Source organism: Ischnura elegans, chromosome 7 (assembly GCF_921293095.1).
Source record: "Ischnura elegans chromosome 7, ioIscEleg1.1, whole genome shotgun sequence".
In the NCBI taxonomy this organism is placed as follows: Eukaryota; Metazoa; Arthropoda; class Insecta; order Odonata; family Coenagrionidae; genus Ischnura; species Ischnura elegans.
This window is the reverse complement of record NC_060252.1, coordinates 114,929,495-114,951,361: the sequence shown is the minus strand read 5'-3', so window position 1 is coordinate 114,951,361 and position 21,867 is coordinate 114,929,495. Positions and strand designations below refer to the sequence as shown.

The window sequence follows — 21,867 nt, the reverse complement described above, 5'->3', positions numbered from 1 at the left end:
GAAATCCCAGGAAAAATTATGAAAACACTAAATTTCCAATTATTTATCCGTCTATTCATATAATATTGAGTATGGGGATTAGTTCAAAAAACGGCCACCAAAATCCAATGGTGGCGCAGCGATCATAAAAACAAATAATCATAGCAACACCTTTGTTTATGCAAGCAAGAGAAGCTAAATTGGAAAAGAAGATAAAGGAAATTAAACAAATAACTGATAAAGATAAGGTAAGAAATTTAGAAAGTAATTTTTGAAAAGTCGATTTCTTTACGTCTTCTTTCCACATGAGCAAACATTTGTTTACATTCAATGAAAAATGGAGAAATGTAAGGTTAGAAATTACATACTGTTTTTGGTTTATTACATCGAAAGTGTGGTAGTTATTAATTTCATAGCTAACAAGTGCACAAATGCCATTTCTAAAAGATGATTCATGCTGTTGATTGTAGTTCGTGTCTTTCTTCCACTTAAATGTCTTGTAATGCTCATAATTTACCTAAAAAAATACAATATATTATTATTTCTGCAGTTATTCTGTTATTTCAGAGTGCTTCCCGGACTCAATGAGAGCTTTCTTCACCAGTTTTTTTAGCAGAGCACGGTCGCACACTGCAAGGCTTGGAAAACAGGAACACGGTGCTCCAGTGAATGCAGCTAGCATGCGATCACTTCCATTTTACAAAGGGGATTCTAATGGAAATAATAAGCCCGGTTTTTATCCTAGCACTAATGCAGTAATTCCGATGATTTCGCGTCAGATTTTATTTTTTTATAAAGATCACGGAAAAAAATTGAGCGAGAGTGAAAATCATGCACGGATAAACCGCAGCCGGATAATCGGGAGTCTGCTGTATTTTGTGTACACCCATGCCTCGAATAGCCTAATTTCGATTAGCGCAATTTCGATACAGCGAAAGAAAAACTTAAACGCTCTCATGATAAAACGTGAACTTGCGCTAAGTACACGAAATTGACGCATATTAATAGAATTGCTAGCCTCAAATCTTCTTTTTTATTTATATATTAATCAAAATCCATTGCTGTGCAATGGCCAAAAGTATTACTCGTCATTGGGTCCAGATAGCCGGCCTACCGAAGTAATCTATCTCGTCTCCTTAACAGAATGACAATAGTTAATTTAGATCATTAATTAACGTGGGGCTATTGGAAATGAGTTTCTTTGAAGCAATACAGTTTGAGACGTAATTTTTGCCATCATAGGTAATCGGTCAATTGACTTCCAGGAAGAGGGTCTGTGCCTTCAAGGTCATCGGTATTCACGGGGGAGAAATGGAGCGGTGGGCGAGTTGCGTGTGAATAGCTTCAACACATAAAAGGGTCCACTATAGTCTCAAACACAATGGCTTCATTCCCTCCCAGCAGTCATAGGCCGTCTGCGTCTCAGGAATAAAGTTCAGCAGTAGAAGGTGATTTTGATAGAGCCATACAGAGTAAAAACCAAGAGAAAATGGCAAAAAATAGGAATGCAGGTAAAAAAATCAAGAAGTTATCAAGAAAAATCATAAACCTAGAAGAAAAATTGAAAGAGATCAATTGCTTTGAAATGGAGAGCGTCAAAGCAATATTGCGCGGAAGTTTAAACTCACGATGCCTTATTCTGCATAAAGACGAAGTTAAAACATCAGTGACCTCAGCCGCACCAACTTCAACCAAGCGGTCAAGACATACGGAAAGTTCATTGTGAATCTGTACAAAAAGACGAGGGTGGTAATTGCTCTGAGACATTTAGTGAAAGCTCCGGTTGGTTTCAGAATTTTAAACGGCAAGCAGGTATTTTCAGTGCGGCGATATGAGGTGAATCTGCAAGTGTTGATAGTGTAGTCAGCACAACATTTTCAGATGAACTCAAAGCTTTGATTGAAAGCAGCTCCTTTCCCCCTCAACTAGTTTTTAGTGTTGACGAGATAATATTGTTTTGGAAAAGAATGCATTCTCGTTCATTCATTTTCAGGGAAGGAAAACCTGGGTCAGGTTTCAAGGCATTTAAAGACTGTTTCACGTAGCTCCTAATGCCTTGGACTTCAAATTAAAATGATTTATCATTCATAAACTCCGCTAGCTATGAAATGGCATTCAAAATAGCATTTGCCTGTCATTTGATGAGCAACAAAAGGGCCTCGGTGACACAATAGTTGTTTTTAGAATGGTTTGAAAAATCGTCAACTGCCGGAAATGCAATACGAACCCCTCAAATAGCAGATGTTAGCCCACCCGCATGAAAGGAGGGAATTTCAAAAGCACGTACGAATTTTTTTAAACGTGAATAAAAGTCTTTGAATGCAACCCTACTATATTTAAAGATACTTTAAACTATAAAATTTATATAAATAAGGTATTCTAAGGTGTATGGGAATATCTATGGTTTAAAGGAAATTAGATACCCAACACCTATGATACCAGGAATGCATCCCCATCTTCCCAATGTTAAAACACTCTCGTATAATGCAAATTCATATAGTGCAAAGACCCCAAGGAACGCATCCCTTGCGTCATACGAGGCATGGGTGTATATCACAGTGTATTTTATTAACTATCAATGAAGATTATATAGAATAAGTTAGAAAAATCAATTTTTTTGTCTCTAATACAATTCTTTGTTTGCTCAAATTGAGAAGTATATGTATAAATATTTTTTTCACCGCCGGAGCATGAAATTAGCGATTTTTGCTCCGCTCAGGTTATGATTTTTACACCGCTTTCCCTCGAGTTGATTTACCACTTTTCAGGGTCCCTAATTAGAATTAACCACTCTCAATTTCTACCCCTTTTTTCTTGTATATTTCTGGCAGTCAGTCCAAACACAAGTTTCTTTTAATTTAATAGTAACTTTGCTGCTTAACATTTTCAGTAAGACAGAATACTTAAAGCAATTTCTATAAATTTTTTAACACTTAGCGTAAAATATATTTTGATGTGTAGCCTATTGATCCATTGGAATAAAATAGTAAAATTATGGTTTTATATGAAAACAGCCCCAAGAGAATCAAAATTATATTTCATTTTCACTATTTTACATTATTATCAACATGTTACATTAGAATTCTCAACCTACCTATAAAAATGCCCATTTTAATCGGAAGATAGCTGAGAATGTTTATCCCTTAAATACTGTCGATCACACCGCATAGAGACTACATAAGAAACTCTTCCGATGTGCTAAAGCAGTGCCACAGTTCCAGTTCCCTTACTCATAACTCATTTACTTCCGGAAATTTCCTCTTCATTCTTCTTTGACAGATTCAACAAGTCAAATAGCTGGTTCCAAAGAGCATCAGGACCCAGGCCGACACAAAACAGTATCCACGTCAATACAGCACCAGTACACCTAACGTAGTTAAAGGTTACCCACCACTCCAGATCCCAATCAACCTGGAATTAGAAGGAGCCACCATTAAAAAGGGTGAGCCTCAAACCATTCAAAGTCAAACATCGCATGCACAAACATTCACCCATTTCAACAGATAAAAAAAAGGTAATCAGATATAGAATAACACCAGCTCTAAAATGCTCCCAAGGTATTTATTCACATCAACTATATAAATGCCGAATAATGTAGAGCATGCTAATCCTCACTTCAGCGCTAAATCGGGTGTCCACAAAAGTCAAAATATAGCATTTAAGCTTAACTCCAGCTTTTAAGGCTAAACTTTAAACATTTTCAACAACTATGATATCACAAGGTTTGAATGAACCAATATTATTTCAAGTTTAATGAAGATTTTGTATTTTTTTCAGAAAGACAATTAAAGTTATAAATGGTAAAGTTAAATAATTCATCAAAATATAAATACTAAGTGAAAGAATATCGCTGACATTAACTCTTGCACTGCAAGAAGAGAGATCTTGAAATAAACTTGACACTTCAAATTATGTTCTGTTGCAAAAATGAACATAAAAACTGAGATTAAGCACATTTAACCTTCTACACACATACCATTATGAAAACGTGAAAATTTTGCCAACCAATCCTCACAAAGAGTGCCAGGCACATTTACAAATACTTAGAATACAGATAATACTTAGAATAGATACAGATCCCATATTTACATAAAATTAGCCTTCATAACCATTTGATTCTGAAATCAGCCTGGTTTTTAGCAACATTTTAAACCTTAGAGCTCGGGCAGCAGTGGTTAATATACGATTCATAAAAAATTCTGTGTACGAGATCCTGAAATCAATTTGCAACTTTCCCGCAAATGGCAAATTTGATCAGGAAAACAAACCTTTTTTGGCCAACCCTAATGCACATACTGCTGAGAAAAAGGGACTGCAATATAGACCGATGCAATTACGTATGTACCAAGAGTCAGGCTGCCCTAAAAGCCCAGTCATCAACTTGATGCATTTCTAAGCTTCTACCTGCAAGTCTCAAAACACTCATTCATTAGGCTAACTCAGGGGTAGGCAACCTGCGGCTCGCAAGCCACATGCGGCTCTTTCGATATGAAACTGCGGCTCTTTAGTTACATACGCAAATATTACTTATTAAAAAAAAAACATTTACAAACGATTTTGAATCGACTAACGAGGATTGGGCACCATTTCTCTCTCTCAGCCCATTGTACTCGCTTTTCACTCCACCTTTCCCCCGTGACACGCATTGTCACTGTCGTCAGTATGGTAGAAGCAAGCTCTCGAAAGACGCCGTCGCCGCTGTGCTGTGGATGTGCAAAAGAAGTGGGGGCCAGTCCGGCGCGAACCACGGTTCACGACGTAAGCCAGCAGACATGGCACAAGTTGCCCTTTTTGTCAGGTATATGTCCTCCCAAGGACCAAAAGAAGAACTTCTAGGATTGCTACCGCTCTCGGGACAAACTAGAGGGGAAGATATAGCAAATGCCGAGCAAAAATGCCTCGAAGATAATAAGATTGATTTAAATAAAATCGTTTCAATAGCAGCTGATGGAGTCAAAAGTATGACAGGAAAAAATAAAGGGAAAACAACGATTCTTCAGAGCAAAATAAATCACGAAATTCTTACGTTTCACTGCATAATATACCAAGAAGCGCTTTGAGTCCAAAGATTTCCGGCCGAAATAGTTGAGGTCATGAATTTGGTAATCAAGATTGTTAACAGCACCTTGTCAAAACCACTCTACCATCGTCAGTTTAACCCATTTATGCCAAACGGGTCGTTTTCGACCCATTCAGAAAAAAATTCACTCCGAGACAAAGTATCACATTAGAAAAATTTGGCTGCATGGGCAAAGTTGCAGAAAGATATTTCGAGTGATTCGTACCTTTCAATGCCCATCATTTCAACTAGAGTCTCTGGTGTGGACGCTCACATTCAGGATGGAAAAAGAGCAGTGTTCTCGTCGCGCTAAATCATAAGTAGCGTAATATGTAATAATCATATTTGCAATTTTTGCACATTTAAGAGTTACTAATATATGAGGGTGTACAAGTATGAAATTTTATCGTAATATTTTGGTTCACGGTGGAGTTACTGCTTTTGATACTAATTGTAGGTCGGTAACGACCCTTTCGGCACAGTCCCGCAATTCGCAATTTTTCCCATTTTTGGAGCTGGCTACCACAAATCCGATAGATAACTCACATGAATATGTACATGTTGAAACGCTTTCTTTGATATTTTTTCAGTATATATTTATTTCTTACAATTAGACTCAATTTATATATTTCATATTCACTCTCACAGTCTGATTTTTTTTGCATTTCAATCTATCGAATGCCTCATTTGCGTGTAATAGTTTAGATCAATTCTGATTTTGTGCCTCAAAATACATTTCATAACCACAGGTCAGTCCATATGACAGTTGCCGAGATAATTGAGGTATTGGAACAGGATGACGACTAAATACCTCTTTCTGGTGCAGATATTTATATCACTGCTCCAGACGACGATGGTGAGGTTACTGATGAGGACTCAGGGGATGAAGAATGCAATAACCCTGACAGTTTCAATCGGGGCCAACTGCAAGCGCAAGCGGAGCTGGTTACTCTAGATCTGGATAATGGCGGTAGCTGTGATGAAAATGATGGGGATACCAGCGAATGCGGTGAGCCTAATCCGACGACGGGATGCAGTACAAGATCAAATCCAACAGTGAGGAAATGGGAATCTGGTGACCTGTCCTCTCATACTTTTCAAAATGCTCATATTTGTCACAAAAATGCTGCCACTATCTCAAAGAGAAACCATCCTCTCGATTTCCTCCAAATATTTCTTAGCAAAGAGGTTATAGACGCAATTGTTGAATATACCGTCAATTACGCTGCTCATAAGAAAAATGAATCACTACAACTCTCTCGAGATGAAATGTATGTGTTCATCGGAATCCTGTACCTTAGTGGTTATGTCCCACTCCCGCGTCGCCGAATGTTTTGGGAAACCACAGATGATGTACACAATGTAATGGTCTCAAACTCCATGCGCAGGGATCGATATGAAAAGATCTTGACTTTGTTACACGTTTGTGATAATGAAAACCTACAGGTTGGCGACAAAATGGCGAAAGTTAGACCGCTGCTAGACAAACTAAACGAAATATTTATTTGTAATGCAACTGATGAAACAAATGTTTCCGTTGACGAATCGATGATTCCTTATTTCGGCCGACATAGGTGCAAGCAATTCATCCGCGGTAAGCCAATCCGTTTCGGATACAAGGCTTGGGTGCTTGCGCAGCGTCAAGGGTACTGTCTACATGCAGATTTGTATCAGGGTCGCCGATGCAACGGGACTTCTGAGAGGCCTCGCGCTTTAGGTCTGGGTAAATCAGTGGTATACCAGTTTGCAGACGTATTAGAAAAAAATTTCCCCGGAACATCGTTTTCTTTTTATTTCGATAATTTCTTTACTAGCGCAAAGCTCATGTCAGGAATGCGATGAAAAGGTATGAAGGCGACAGGGACAGTTAGGGTAAACAGAATGGATAAATGTCCATTGCCCGAAAAAAACACCATGAAGAAAAGATCAAGAGGTTCCAATGAATCCGTAGTTGACAAAAAGGATAACTTGGCCGCTGTTGCATGAAAAGATAATAATGTTGTGTACATGCTGTCGAACGACATGGGGGTTTTCCCTCTTCAACAGGCTCAGCGTTACTCAGTTTCGATTAAGAGCAAAATAAAAATCAATCAGCCCTTTGTTATTTCGAATTATAACAAGAACATGGGGGGTGTTGATTTAATGGACAACAACATTTCCAATTACAGAATAGGAATCAGGGGGAAAAAATGGTATATGCCAATAGTAATGTGGCTATTAGATGTTTCCATGAGCAATGCCTGGATTTTAAGCCGGGAGAAAGGGCTTACACTGGACTCCCTTGCATTCCGCCGAGCAGTAGTACAAGCTCTTTTACAGAAATACGGCGTGGCACCCAAAACGCCCGGTCCCCAGAATTTCTCCTCCCGAATTCAAAACCCAGCAAGAGCAGGACATCTAATTACGACTGGTCAGGCTAGAAGACGGTGTGCTGAGTGCAAGAGTAAGACAGTAAAAGCATGCCTCAAGTGCAAGGTTCCGCTTCATGATAGGTGTTTTTGTATCTATCACCAAAAATAAATTTCATTAAAAATGTATTCACCTAATTGAGAAATTCAAATAATGTAATTATATTTCATAAAGAAAAATGATTTTACATTAATTATGTAATATTTTCGTATTTTGTACATTTCTAGGACGTAATAAAAGTTTTTTGCGTGTATTAATTCATTTTTTCTTTTAGGAAATTTTTCACCATTAAATGCGGATATGTGCCGAAAGGGTCGTTAACGACCCATCCTTTTTTTCCTAAAGTAAAGGGCACAGAATTTTTTTAGTATTTTTTCGATGATCAGGATAAGGCAATGATACAGAAACTGCAAAAATTTATTAAGTTTTACAAAAAAAAAGTTCTCGGCATAAATCGGTTAAAGAATTCTTAAATGAAATAGAGACTCAGTATTCCGACCTCCTTCTTCACAATAAAGTGCGATGGCTTTCCAAAGGTGAGGTGCTGAAACGTTTTGCTTTGTGCTTAAATGAGACAAATACATTCCTCAATGAAAAAGGCATTAATCACCCTGAATTAGAGAACGGCAAATGGTTGCAAAAATTTTATTTCATGGTAGATTTCACGGCAAAATTAAACGAGCTGAATCTAAAACTGCAAGGAAAGGGAAACCCAGTCTATGTTTTGGTTTGTTTCGAAGAAAAATTAACTATTTTTGCAGAAGATATTCAGAGTGGTAAATTGCTCCATTTTCAATTTCTAAAGCAATATCGCGATAAAACAAGTGCAACTGTTGACACGATTTACTTCAGCACAGTTATAAAAAAAAATTAAAGATGAATTTGCTGACAGATTTCAGCAATTTAAAACCAACAAAACCACTCTAGCATTCACAGAGATGGGCAGTATCGAAAATACTTGTATTTGAAATATGTATTTTCGATACATTTGTAGTTTGTAATTTGTATCGGAAATACATTTTCTGAGAGTATTTTGTATTTTGTAACGAAAATACATCTAAAGAGTAGTTTGTATTTTTAAAATACATTCAAAATAAAAATACATGCAATGTTTTTTGTGCATAAGTAGAAAGAGCGTGCGATGAGATGGCAGGGATCCCGAATGAGTCTGTATTAGCCTGTCATCTATGGGACAATATATTTCCCCTTAATTTACTTCTGTAACACCCGTAGGCCCTTGTATACTTGCAAAACGTAGTCGCGTGTGGAGTATTTTGCGAAACGAAGTTTTGCATTGAGTAATTTGTGGAGGGGACTTGTAGAATCTGACGCTGTTCCCAAAGGTGCAGGAGACATTTTTCTCCATTTTATTTAAGACATTTCGCCATGGATAATGGTCAAATTGTCAGTTTCCTATAGATACGTTGCCAGAATGTTTGAGCCTCTCATTATAAAAATAGTTCATATTTGAATTTATTTTAATTTTTTATTAGGTAAGAACTTCGGTGAAGGCATGTATTTCGTATTTTAATAGAGTATTTTGAAATTACATTTGTATTTTGTATCGAAAATACAATTTTTCGAAGTAATTTGTATTTTGTATTTGAAATACAGATTTTAAAAGTAATTTGTATTTTGTATCTAAAATACATTTGACATGTATTTTGCCCATCTCTGAGCATTCATAGTAAATCCTCTCAGCACAAGTAGTGACAAAATCCACATTGAGCCATTGAGTTGATACTGGATCTTTAGAAATGCAATTGATCGATTTAAAAAGTAAAGCTTTGTGGAGTGGAAATTTTAAAGAGTTGAAAAGCAAGTTGAAAGAGTTGGAGGTCCAGAAATATATGTATGTAACGCAACAAAAATGGACAGCTTTAAATGAATTGCCGCGAGTTGAGGCACTTATATTCGACGCATGGAATAATCTTCCAAATTCCTACAGTGAGGTGAGGAAGTTGGCATTTGGAGTACTGACAATCTTTGGATCGACAAATTCGTGCGAGCAAGCGTTCTCTTGCATGAATATAATTAAAAGTAAAGTAAGAAGCCAACTAACAAATGAAAATTTGGAGTCGTGAATGAAACTTAAAACAACAAGTTATGAGCCAAATTTATCCGAACTTTCCAAAACCATGCAAAGCCAATGCTCCCATTGAATTTGTCTGTTTTTATTTTTAAGTACAAGTTACATTGTTTAATAAAGTTTAAATTTTTGAAATGTATGTTATTGTTTGTTTTTATTTTCACATCGATAGGACATGTGCTTGCAGAGCAACACTTTGCCAATTTCAAAGAAGTTAAAAAATGGGTTAATTAATGGTTTAACTCACAGGAGTTACAATTCTTTTAGAATGTTATCCATAATTTACTTCAGAGATGGTAAGATGTATAGAATCGAATGGTCAATAGTTTGATTAAATAAATTTTAAGTAAATACTTAAAAATAACGTGTTTTATTTTGCGAAAAATCCGGTAAAGACTTTTACACACACCTGATACACTACCTAATTTGTTGTAAAAAACACTACTTATGTATATAAGGATAAATAGATATTTTTCTTTAGAATAAATAGATTCGTTTTTTTAATCAAAAAATAATATTTATGCGAGTGCTATTTATTGTTGGCAAGAAACATTTTTGTGACTCTTTAAAACTTTTAAATTTTGTAAATTGTAATTTTTGGCTCTTCCGACTCAAAAGGTTGCCGACCCCTGGGCTAGCTGATGTCAACCACTAATTCACTGGGTGCCCTAACAAATTGGCATTACTGGAAATGAAATAGAAGATGAAGAGGCAGAGGCTGGTGCCACTCTCATCCTTAGGGGCCCCACAACAACTTGTGTCAGTTACACCTTCAACAGGTAAGGCCATATACTATGTGTAACACAGTGGGGCCCTGACCAAACTTGAGGATCTGAATGAATGAACCATTTTTTAATAGCCTCCTCCCTTTAGCACAAAAACAAGGCACATTTTTTTTCTAAGAAAATTAAACAATTAAAACAAAAAATAAACAATTTCATCAATTAATAGTAAAAAATTAAAAGTAAATTAAAACCATTTTCACAATAAAATGCTGAAAGAAAAATATTTTGGATATCATATAAAAAATTCATTTACGTACAATTATTTCTCTTAACACGTTGCAGACTGGGTACATATTTAATTTCAATCTCATCGTGTAGGACCGGGCATTTAAAGGAGCTTAAACCTAAATGACACTGATACACAAAAACCCTCATCGAATGCTTACTTTTTAAAGTATTTTTTTTTTAATTTGAAGCATTTTACTTACCTGAGGTGCTAGTATTTAGTTGTTGAATGGTATTTGTTGAAACATGCTCCTTCGTGCAGGGGAACCCTGCAGAATCCACAGATATAACGAGTTTCCTTCATAAGTTTATTAGCAGGACAAACTTCATACATCCGTGATGGATATTTCTTCTTCCCATACCCCACTACCTTCTAGTGTGTGTTTCATCATTCCCCCTGCTAGCCTTTCTGGGTTATCCTGCCGAGGCACTCGCTAAGTCGGACTTCCTATCTCACCGTCAGTGTCATCATCGCTGGAAGATGCACTTCTTCCCTCCTCACATTTAGCCCAGCCCTTGGCTACTTCCAAAACAAATTTTTTGCTGGTAAAATTGCTAGAAGTGTTTAACATTTTGTTTGCCACAAAAGAATTAAATAGGGCACAGTTGATCAACCATGTGGCGGCCGCACCTCCTGCCTCGCCGCCACACCGCTTGCCCGGAGGCAAGTTAAACTGCGCTCCGTCATCACTTCCTTCCAACAGTCCAGATAGCCCAGCGGTAGCGCGGTCGCCTCCCAAGCGGGCGGCCCGGGTTCGATTCTCCGTGCCGGAAAGTCTTATTATTTAATTTTTCTGGTCTTCTAGAATTCCCTTCTAGAAGTTTCTTTAATGTTCAAGAAAAGTAAGATAGTTTCTTTAATGTTCAAGAAAAGTAAGATAGTTTCTTTAATGCTCAAGAAAAGTAAGATAAACATTCTGGAAGTGGGCAAATTGAATAAATACTGCGGCCTTTCGGCCGGCAGTTCAGTGTGGAATTGTACACGAATCAATAAACATCGTCCAAACCATTCCAGCGAATCTTCATTGATAGCAGCCTACATCGACGACTGCTACAACCACAACACCAATTTTTTTGTCCACTTTATAGTTTTTCTTAGTACTGAAAAGTAACCCAAGTACATATCAGCTTTATCTACTCCTCCCATGTACTTATTGTACTCCAAAATATAGTTGCGAGTTGTTTGCAGGTCATAATTATTGTTTTGTTTTTGTCGTGTAAAATGGAATATTTAGACTAATAACTTCAGGCTTTACTTTGTGAAACCTCTCCATATTGGCAGTAAGGAAATAAAACTTTGTAAGGTTCACTGTTATTTAATTATGGGCACGACCCGGGTTTCGTAACTTGGTTACATCGTCAGGTGACTGATCTTGCATGCATCATAAATTTATACACAAAGTACACAGGTGACTGTGGGGACATCTATTGGAAAGGAAAAGGACTGGTTGAAAGAGCGGGGGTGAGGGTTAAACACGGACTGAAATAGGGAGAGGTGGTGGGGGAAAGGGGGAAGGGGCAGCCTTGATTTGGGACGAGGGTTTTTCCTGTGAGGATCTAGGAATATTTTGAGTCTATGTAAGTGTTTTGTCCTGGCAATTTACTCAAACGTACGTAAAAACTTCTGGTATTGTTCAAAAGAGCATATAATTTACTTTCAGAATCACTTAAAATGGTAAAATGTACATATGTTGTTTTTGGTTTAATAGTATAACTTGGCAATGTTGCACATGGAAGCTTGGTAGAAATGTGACAACATTGCCCTTCAATATTTCAGCTTACAATATTGTTATTTCTCAAATTCTATTACACATTTTCCAAAGGGTGTGTTTTTCGTGTTTGTTTTATAGGCCGTTCAGATGCCATTATACATTAGTACCAAGTTGGGAGGCTGCAGGTATTGAAAATATGATGACATGCTGCATTTTCCTGTCTTTATAGTAATTAACGATGAAATGAGCAGTGGAAAAGAAGCTCTAAACAATAATATCCCACGTAGGACAATTGAAAATAAGGTTGCTATTCAAAGAATCCAGGGTGCCATACGGCATTGAGCAAGGATGAAGAGGAAGAAATCCTCGAACAAGCGCTTGTTTCGCAGATTGGGGAATTCCTTTTGATGCCATTGATCCGCGGCTCATCGTCAAATATATCTTGGATTCTGTGGGGAGGAAGGTGCGACAGAAAATTAATATGGCACCAGGAGAAACCGTGGACAAATCACACCTGATGGTGAAGGACCAATCACTTCCAAGTACAGTAAAACCTCTTTACATCGTAATGGGGGGGACCAAATTTTGGGCAATTTGATGTATGGAGGTTCACTATAGAGAGGTTTTAGTGGTAGGCACCATTTTTTCATATCCTTGGGAAATGAAAGGTGCTACTGTCTTTTAAGCCATTATATTAATATATTTAAATATATAGGTATGCATAAGTGAACATATATTTACAATTTAATGGTTACACAAAGGTAAAAGTAAATTGTTCAAGAGGCTTTTTTAGAAAATAAATTAGTTAATGGATTTGCTTAAAATTTTTTTCAAACTCTTTCGAAATAATGTTTTCAATTCCACGAGCACTTTTTAATGCCATTTTCACTGTAAATAAATCACTGGCTGTTTTTGTTAATGCCTTTTGACCTAAGAAATAATTCCCTGGTCTAAGGGTTGTAATTTACTAATAGTGTTCGGAGGAAAGAACAATAGTTTTATATTTCTAAACATAATTTCTTCATCCTCGTATTTAACTGCCTAAGTTTATTTATTTGTGCAGCCTAGGTATACAGTTTCTTCTGTTTTTCCTCGGTTGTTTAAAATAGATACGAGGGTGAATGATGGTACATATTCCAAAGGTCACTGCCTTCTGCCTGTCCTCGTTGATGGCTTGGAAAATTGCTAATTATGTGGTGAAGTCAAGCAGTCGCCTTCTTTTATTTCTCGAATCCATCATCAGCCTATGATTAATTAAGTAATTTTCATATTTTTTCATATTTATGGCAAATAATTGAAAATATTCCTTATTATATCTTTTAGAATTGATTTATCATTCTTATAACATGTGACTTGTTAAAGATTATAAAAAAATAAATAAACATGTGACTACCGCAAAAAAATAGACAAAAAATTGAGCGTAATTTTGAAAATTTTGTTGAATTCCCTCTCTCCAAAATACAATGCACGTAGCGTTCCGAAGAAAAACTCTGTCGAGGGCACACAGAAACGCTAGGTCTGCCAAAGGACGTGATTTCCCGGTGAGAATGCTGGGCGAACCACTTCAGAATGCGGCGGCGACGGTAAAAAATTTCATTGCCCTACCGCATATCAGCTAATTAGCTGCCTCCTTCACCTAAAACTGCCGCCCATGGATTGATGTTCGTTCAGTATTGCTAGAAATTGACGTCCCGGACTCCCGATGGAATAGTCAGATTTCGCAGCATAAATACGCAGGCAAGACACATGACTGTCGCTAAGCGCAATAAATTTTAAACCACGATCGTTCACGAAAGCATCGAAAAAATTACCAAGGCGGTAGTAAGAAAGTGCTACACCGGGAAATATGGGAATAAAATAATTGCGAAACTGTATTTGATTTATTTCAAGTCGCGGAAAATTCTCGAAATATTTTAATTTTAGAAGCGGAAGTAGCAATTCGGTCTCCATGGATGGGAGTGAAGTTAGTTGAAATATTTCCGTCAGTAAGTGATTTTAGGCTGCACTGGTCGCCTCTTTTATTAACTGAACATAGTATGTAGGCACTTACAAGAAAATAAAGCCATCAGTAAAAGAAAGCGAGTGTTGTCGCGTGATTTTGACCGTGATTCGAGAGAAAACGATGTGTTCTGTCTTCATTTACCGTCACTTAATATTATTAGGATAGTTGGATGCCCTAACTAATGGTTAACGTGAAAATTATTTAAGGCGTATAAGAAAAAAATAAGCGTGAAACATTTATCGCTGAAAATGTCATTCCATGTAGGTAAATGCGGCTGCATTAATGGTCTCTAGTTGTCTCGGTACGATTTGCGGAGGTAGTTAGGCCGCCTCGGGGCTGTCTTGTTGGTACGATGTATGGAGGTTTTACGAGATAAAGAGGTTCACTATATAGAGGTTTTCCTATAAATTTACATGTAAATCTGACGGGACCAGAGGGTTGGTACGAAGTATGGAGGTTTACGATGTAAAGAGGTTCACTACATAGAGGTTTTACTGTACTTCCATTGAATCATACTGGGGGGACTTGCAAAAGGAAGAAAAAATAGGAGAATGACCATCACATTCCATGTACATTGTTCTTAGTACATATCTTTGTGTACCTTTGTATAGGAAAGAGTTTTCTTTGTTAAAATTATTTTTTCCATTGTTTTAGTGAGGTTTCCACTGAGTATAACTCCGTTGAGAAAGTTTTTAATGTATAAAGGTTTACTTAAGTTGTCATTTGTTCACAAATTTCGAAAGAAGAGACCAAGGCTAATAAGGCTAAGGCTTATGATACAATATAGCAGTTGAAAAAGAAATAAAAAGTTGTCCCAGTTTACGGTAATTCCCCTGACTGTACGAGGGGCTTTTAACTTTGTTTTTTTTCGTATTTCCTAGATTACTTTGATCTTATTAAGATGTATTTTCGAAAAAAATTGTTATATTCATCCTAATATGAGTTACATAATGTTAACATATTGGGTTTCTGCGACACTGGGAAAAATCCTGTGATTAAAAAAACAACTTTTCAAAACTTTGATTGCTTATTTTACTTTTCATAGTCACTTCTGATGAAATGTGTGAAAAACATTCTGCTTGAAATTAAACATTGCACTTTGCACGTCTATGATTTGCACACTCGACATTTTCAGTGTGGCAATGAGTATCAGTGTAGGGTGATTCAGGAGCGGAATTAGAAATGAATGAGAAAAGATCAATTGGATGTAGCATGCTAAATCCTAAATCAGATTTCTTTTTATTCAGACATGCTTTTAAAATGCATGCATGAATGTTTTCATGGAACACATTTCCTTCCAACTTCGTAAATCTCTCCAAAAATGAATCAAAGCAAAAATAATTCTCCGTGTTTTCAAAATACCAAGTCGCTAAATATTAGCATTTTATTAAATGAGATGATTTATTTAAAATTAGCAGTTGACTATGGTTTCCATGTTGCGTTTATTGGCATCAGTTTCTTCAATTTCAATTTGCTTAACCCGTTAACGCCTAGCGGTACCATATGGTACCACCCGGTAGCGCAATGCTAAACGTATCTTTTTTGTCACTTATTGTAATTTATTTGGGTTTTTGAGAGCTTAAACATAATAAGAATGTTTTTATTTACATTTTCCCGAAAAGTTTTCTTTTTTAAAGCTAAAATTAACGTATTTAGAGCCGTTTGAAAATTGAGAATTTTCAGCTATGCGAAAAAAACGGAATTTTTAGTGCAAGCATTTCGATTTTCTTTACTTGCGTCTTATGTACTCATAATATGAAGATGTTTTTACGTAATTATGATTGTTATAACATGTATATTTCATATTAAGCACGGTTTTTGTATGTGAGCCTAATATTTGGGATGTTATGATGTAAAACATTTTGGTGGTACCATATGGTACCGCTAGGCGCTTGCACTACCATGTTTTGGCGGAAAGCGTAAATACGAATATTTCTGTTGTTTTCGTTTTCTAACAGTTATTTATTTTACAATTATTTATTTTTCATCGTTGATATTATAAATTTTGCATTATTTAAATGTTATAACAGCATATTAAATGTGTACATAAATTAATTTTTTTGTTATAATGACGTCATCCAAGTACATAAGGCTCTAAATTGTCCGCATTTTTTCATCTCGTACCCTCACGAGGGCTCAAGGAGTGGGAGGTATAATTGCATACCTGAATCCTATTTAGAAAAACATGGATAGGAAGAGTATTTGTGTACTCAATTAGGAAGGGGATATGATGGAGAATAAGGGGGCTTGTTAAGGGGAAAATTCAATGATGGCTGGCGGCGAGAGACGACCACGCGACAGGCATCACTTCGACAAGAGCAGCGTAATCCTAATTTTTGTCTAACAATTATCTCAATCACACTCCGATACTTTTCACACTTTCATGTGCTAGTAAAACCGAAATAACTTACACATACTGCTTATAATATAGCATGTGCTGCTGCAAAGAGAGGATGAATACCTTCCTTCTGACTTAGGAAAATGGAATATCGAGTGGACGCCAATATTGCTCGAATTTGAAGTTGTTGTTCGAAAAGGTGGACAGTCAGCTGAGTTTATCTCAAGAAATGTCTGAACATTTTTCAAAAGTGCAGTGAAACTGAACAGAGCCGTAAAGCACCCAAAAGGTATAAAAATAGGGAGGAAGGACGCGCTTTTGATGATGAAGAGATCGTAAAGTACGAAAGGATTTCTCGAAATCCTGATTACCAACTCACTGTTTCATGAGGCACCCCCAACTGGAATATTTGAACTGTTCTTTGACGAAAATGTCCTTACACACTAAGTGTTAGAGTCGAATAGGTGTGTACTATTCTGCAACTGTTATGACCCAAATATAACACATGAGGTACTGAAAATATTTATTGCAATTCTTTTAAGAAGTTGGCATAAAACGACTCCCAGTAAAAGGCACTATTGTGAGGCAGCACTAAACGCCAGTAATAATCTTGTTTATTACACAATGAGACGTAACAGATTTCTACAACTTCGTAGGTTTATTCATTGCGGTGATTACACCGCTATGGATATTTCATATAAGATATGGAAAATGCGCCCTTTTATGGGCATGGCTAAAGAAATATTCGGCGTATATTTCAGAGAAAAGCAGTCCTTGAGTTTCAAAGAGTCGATAATATTCTCTTTTGGAAGACATGGCTGTTAGCAATTCATGCGGGGGAGGCTAATTAGGTTTGGCTAGAAAATTTGGTGCATCAATAGCTCAGATAGCTACTTCGTAAAACTCAGGAATGTGAAAGCCTACGAAAAAGGAATTGGGAAAGATAGTGTGGGGGTCGACAAAATGTTCGTGGCCCATTTTTACTTGGATTCTGGATGCAATGACGCCTAACGCATGGGTGCTGATTCGGAAATCGTGAAAAAACATAACTCAGCTTAACTATAATCACAGCTGGATACAAGGATCCCCTAAAATATCAAGGACGTGCTCAATTTACTAGAAGTGCGACTGGAATGGGGTACTTGGCTAAAGAAATAGATTTGTTATTGATTCATGTTTCAAATATTGCGTTCAACTGACAGCCGCCTATCTTCTTTCCAATGCCCCTGATAGGTTCGACGGGCACAACCAACAAATAACTCCAAGCCCAAGCGGGGATAGTGTGCTACTGAAAACTGAACCAGTAGAATAAGAACAGAATACTTGAAATGCAATGCAGTGACTGCTTTGTTCATTTCCATGTGCGGCAACGACTGAGTTAAACACTAAAATCATGTTATTCTTGATTTCTACGTCAATTATATCAACTTCTATTTTATATACAATAATATTTAATAATTAATTGAATATTATCGATATTTGAGCGTAATTTTGGATGAAAATGAACGTATTTTCCGGAAAATATTAAATATATAACGTTTTTGGCTTAAAAATGTGATTTCCGAAAAGTTTTTCAATTTTCGATTTTTTGACCCCTTAAACGCCTAGCGGTACCATATGGTACCAGGCTGTATCTCGGTAACTATTAGAGATAAAAGAATAAAATTTGCACTGAATGACTCAGAATTTCATTCGTATTAAAACATATGATTACCACAAAAATCGCAGAAACTTTTAAATTCAGGCGTTACCGGGTTAAGTCATGCGATTCATTTCAATCGATAGATCTTCATCTGTCTATGAATGGCGTTGAATGGTTTTTTGGTTTCAATCTTCTGATTGTTTGATTCAATCAGAGATTTCAGCCAATCCCAAGTCATCAGTCAAAATGATTGAATCAGTTGATGGAATCACCCATGGGTCACTTGCAAGTGACTTGAATCATAAAGATCGAATCTTTGAAAAGAATGACTTTGCCCATCTCTAGTTTACAATGTGTTTTTTGTGGCAATTTTACCAGCAAAAAATTTGTTTTGGAAGTAGCCAAGGGCTGGGCTAAATGTGAGGAGGGAAGAAGTGCGTCTTCCAGCGATGATGACACTGACGGTGAGATAGGAAGTCCGACTTAGCGAGTGCCTCGGCAGGATAACCCAGAAAGGCTAGCAGGGGGAATGATGAAACACACACTAGAAGGTAGTGGGGTATGGGAAGAAGAAATATCCATCACGGATGCATCGAGTTTTTTCTGCTAATAAACTTGGGAAGGAAACTTGGTATATCTGTGGATTCTGCTGGGTTCCACTGCACAAAGGAGCATGTTTCACCAAATGCCATACAAAAACTAAGAACTAACACCTCTGGTAAGTAAAACGCTTATAATTTTTAAAAAATATGCTCAAAAGTAAACATGCTATGAGGGTTTTTAAGTGTATCAGTGTCATTTAGGTTTCAGCTCCTTTAAATTAAACATTTTACCCAAAATAATGGCTCATCCTTCAAAGAACCATGTCAGTTATGATTTTAAAAAGATAAAGTGTCCGGCGTGATGTGGTGGAAATCTTTGATATATAGCTTATTAAAACAACTTGTCTGTTTCCACACTATTTTATTTTTACGGACCACGGTTTCGGCAGCTTGTGACCTTGACAATGGCACAAGCTGCCGAAACCATGGTTGGTAAAAATAAAATAGTGTGGAAACAGACAAGTTGTTTTAATAAGCTATATAATGATTTTTATTCACCATCTATATTATTTCTTACCCAAGATAATGTGATGTTGTTTTCTGAAGTCCAGTTATTTTTCATGGCCAAAGCAGCAAGCTTGTCATCCAATGGCGCACAAATCAAAGATAAAACTACTGATGACATCAAGACTACACTGATTATCAGAGGAGATGATGTGGTTGGCAAGGCATACCAGAAATTTTTATTTGTTGATTGACTGAAATCATAACTGCAAAAGAAAATGAAGTACATACAAAGTTATTTACGAAAGAATCTACAGTGACCAAACACATCCATACAAGTTTCAAATTAATCACAAGTAATTGAGAGAGACAGGTATCAGTGTAAAAAGTGGTCATCATCAACAGTTATCAATCCGAAGTTTGGTTTGATGGAGTTCTCTACTCAAGTCTATATCCACTAATAGTCCAAAATAGTAACTTAATAGTCCAAACTCTATATCCACTAATTTTTTAACACAATCATATATTTCCATAGGCGCCGACTCCATGGGGCCTGAGGCGGCTCGAGCCCCCTCAATAATTCGTTTGGGGGGGCGGAGCCCCCCCAATAATTCAAGAAATTAATTAAGTTATGTTATGCTTTGTAAAATCACAAAAATATGTTGGTATTTTTTATTTTCCTTGTTTGACAATAGTTACCTTTTAAAATAAATTCAGTGATGATATAAAACAAATAATTATTACGGTATTAAACAGGTTAACTGAAAAAAGTGGTGTGAATCGTGATAGTGTTTCGGGGCTGTGACACACTTTGAACTTTTCCCGGTGCGTGAACCTTCGGGTACAAACTGGCGGGCCAATAGGGATGTAAGCTGCCTCCCGGTTGATTTAAATGGAAGAATGACTAATTTTATAAGAATGGAAGAATGGCATAAAAAATGTGTCAGGCTTGTAGAGTTTCCCGAAGTGTCGAGTTATAGAGAGTCGAGTTTTCGGGGTTCTAATATATTGATCATATGACCCCTCGAAAAGGCTTTTAAAAAACTTTAAAACTCACTATTTTTCATCTAAAATTTAGAAAATTTCCCGAGGCAAGACCCGCGGTATGGGCCCCCCCAATATTTTTTATAAGTCGGCGCCTGTATATTTCTGTTTGGTGGGCGACCACAACTGCTGAAGTAGCTCTCCCCTAGCACTGTTGAAATTCTACTTATTCATGAAGGACTGATTGAATCAAAAATTAGACAAAAATGGAGAGGAAAATCTCACCTGTCAAGAACCGACACCAATGAAATAGTAGCCAAAAAATAGAAAAAGCACTGAAAGGATTGTGCACCATCAGAAAAATATTTCATGAATGACTCTTGGTTTAGAGAAGTCCAAAACGTCATCTGGAATTATAAACAATTAAATTTAAGAAAGCTACCATAAAATTTACACCTGTATCAGAAGGAATAGTGCCAATAAAATGCTTCTCATAAAGTAATAACCATGCAACACTGCCAGAGACATATACCACCCAGGAGACCACAGAAAAGGCTGGCAATCGGACGAAAATATTTCTGAACACATATGGCGACAGTTATGGGAGAGTAAGAACGCCCCGGGGCACGATAACATTCGTCTCCATCAAAATCAACCAAATGACGAGGGAAGAACTTTTTATTGCTTTTCTGTTCCACGTATTGTTTGCAGGAAACGTTTCTCGGCTTAGGTGGGGCAAATGTATATTCCCAATCACCCACTAACATATCTTCTTCGCCTTGAGTTTTGTTGGAGGAATGGGTCTCTTCTTCAATTAGATTTCCTATGACAGTGGTGATAACATTAACTGTGCCTTTGCCGTTTACGTCGACTTTCTGCCGATGCTTGTCTCGCCTTTTTCTTCGCGCAGAACTTACAGTTTTGTCGTATTCTTCCGTTAAAGATTTCGTATCGTTAGTTTTTCTTAAAGTGTCACTACGGTCGAACTCTAAATTCTTTATTTCTAACAGTGATACAGACCGCCGCCGTGTTTTTTCTGAATCAATTCTTCCTGGACCCTCAGACCTAGTCCCATTGTTACGTCGGCCGCTCTTCTTACGGACTCTATGGATTTTATGTGTTTCATTATTAATGAAGCGACTGTCCGAAGGTTGGCGCAGGGATGTTTCAACAAGACCTGAAGAAGTCGATGACAACATTTTCAAACGATCATTGGAATAAGAAATACTGTTGAGACCACTGAGAGATAAACGAAACCAAAAATGTACTATATTGCGCAGTGCTCATAAGCATTCGATTCATAATTCGACCCAATTTCTAAACCTTTGTTATGCTCGTATCCATGGTAACCGCTGATAAAAGCACATGACACAGGCTAAGGATACGTCACATTCCAAAGATACATTACCGATTTCTCCTTCCATGGCTATACACTTTAAAACTGCTACAAATATCTTGACATTTCAAATATCAGGTAATTCCAGACATTCTCTCAGAATTATCAGGTAATGTCAAAACTTTTCCTGCACAACATTTTTATCCGGTTGTCGCAGTTGGAGACGCGCATCACTAATTCGAGGCTCAACTGTCAATTCCA

General features: G+C 36.9%; 1 protein-coding gene across 3 annotated transcripts; it reads right to left on the bottom strand.

Annotated features, from left to right (window-relative positions):
- Window positions 1–2,999: 2,999 nt before the first annotated feature.
- LOC124161942 lies at window positions 3,000–21,863 on the bottom strand. 3 transcript variants are annotated; one of them, XM_046538208.1, is made up of 5 exons: window positions 21,672–21,863; window positions 21,594–21,635; window positions 20,556–20,677; window positions 19,360–19,552; window positions 3,000–3,390 (listed from the first exon to the last, which is right to left on the bottom strand). In XM_046538208.1, exons 2-5 carry the CDS (start codon window positions 21,612–21,614, stop codon window positions 3,217–3,219), a joined length of 510 nt encoding a protein of 169 aa, XP_046394164.1. In that variant the 5' UTR covers window positions 21,615–21,635; window positions 21,672–21,863; the 3' UTR covers window positions 3,000–3,216. The 3 variants fall into 3 exon arrangements, 2 of the variants coding, with proteins under 2 accessions (XP_046394164.1, XP_046394165.1); XM_046538209.1 differs by lacking the exon at window positions 21,594–21,635 and having other exon boundaries at window positions 21,679–21,863; XR_006865450.1 differs by lacking the exons at window positions 20,556–20,677; window positions 21,594–21,635 and having other exon boundaries at window positions 21,679–21,863.
- Between the last annotated feature and the right edge of the window lie 4 nt (window positions 21,864–21,867).

Coding starts and splice junctions, on each gene's coding strand:
- LOC124161942 (XM_046538208.1), bottom strand. CDS start 21,614: ATGGATACGAGCATAACAAAG. Junction 19,553..20,555: donor TTGGTGTCGGTTCTTGACAG/GTGAGATTTTCC, acceptor TTTCTTTTGCAG/TTATGATTTCAGTCAATCAA. Junction 3,391..19,359: donor ACAACATCACATTATCTTGG/GTAAGAAATAAT, acceptor TTCTAATTCCAG/GTTGATTGGGATCTGGAGTG.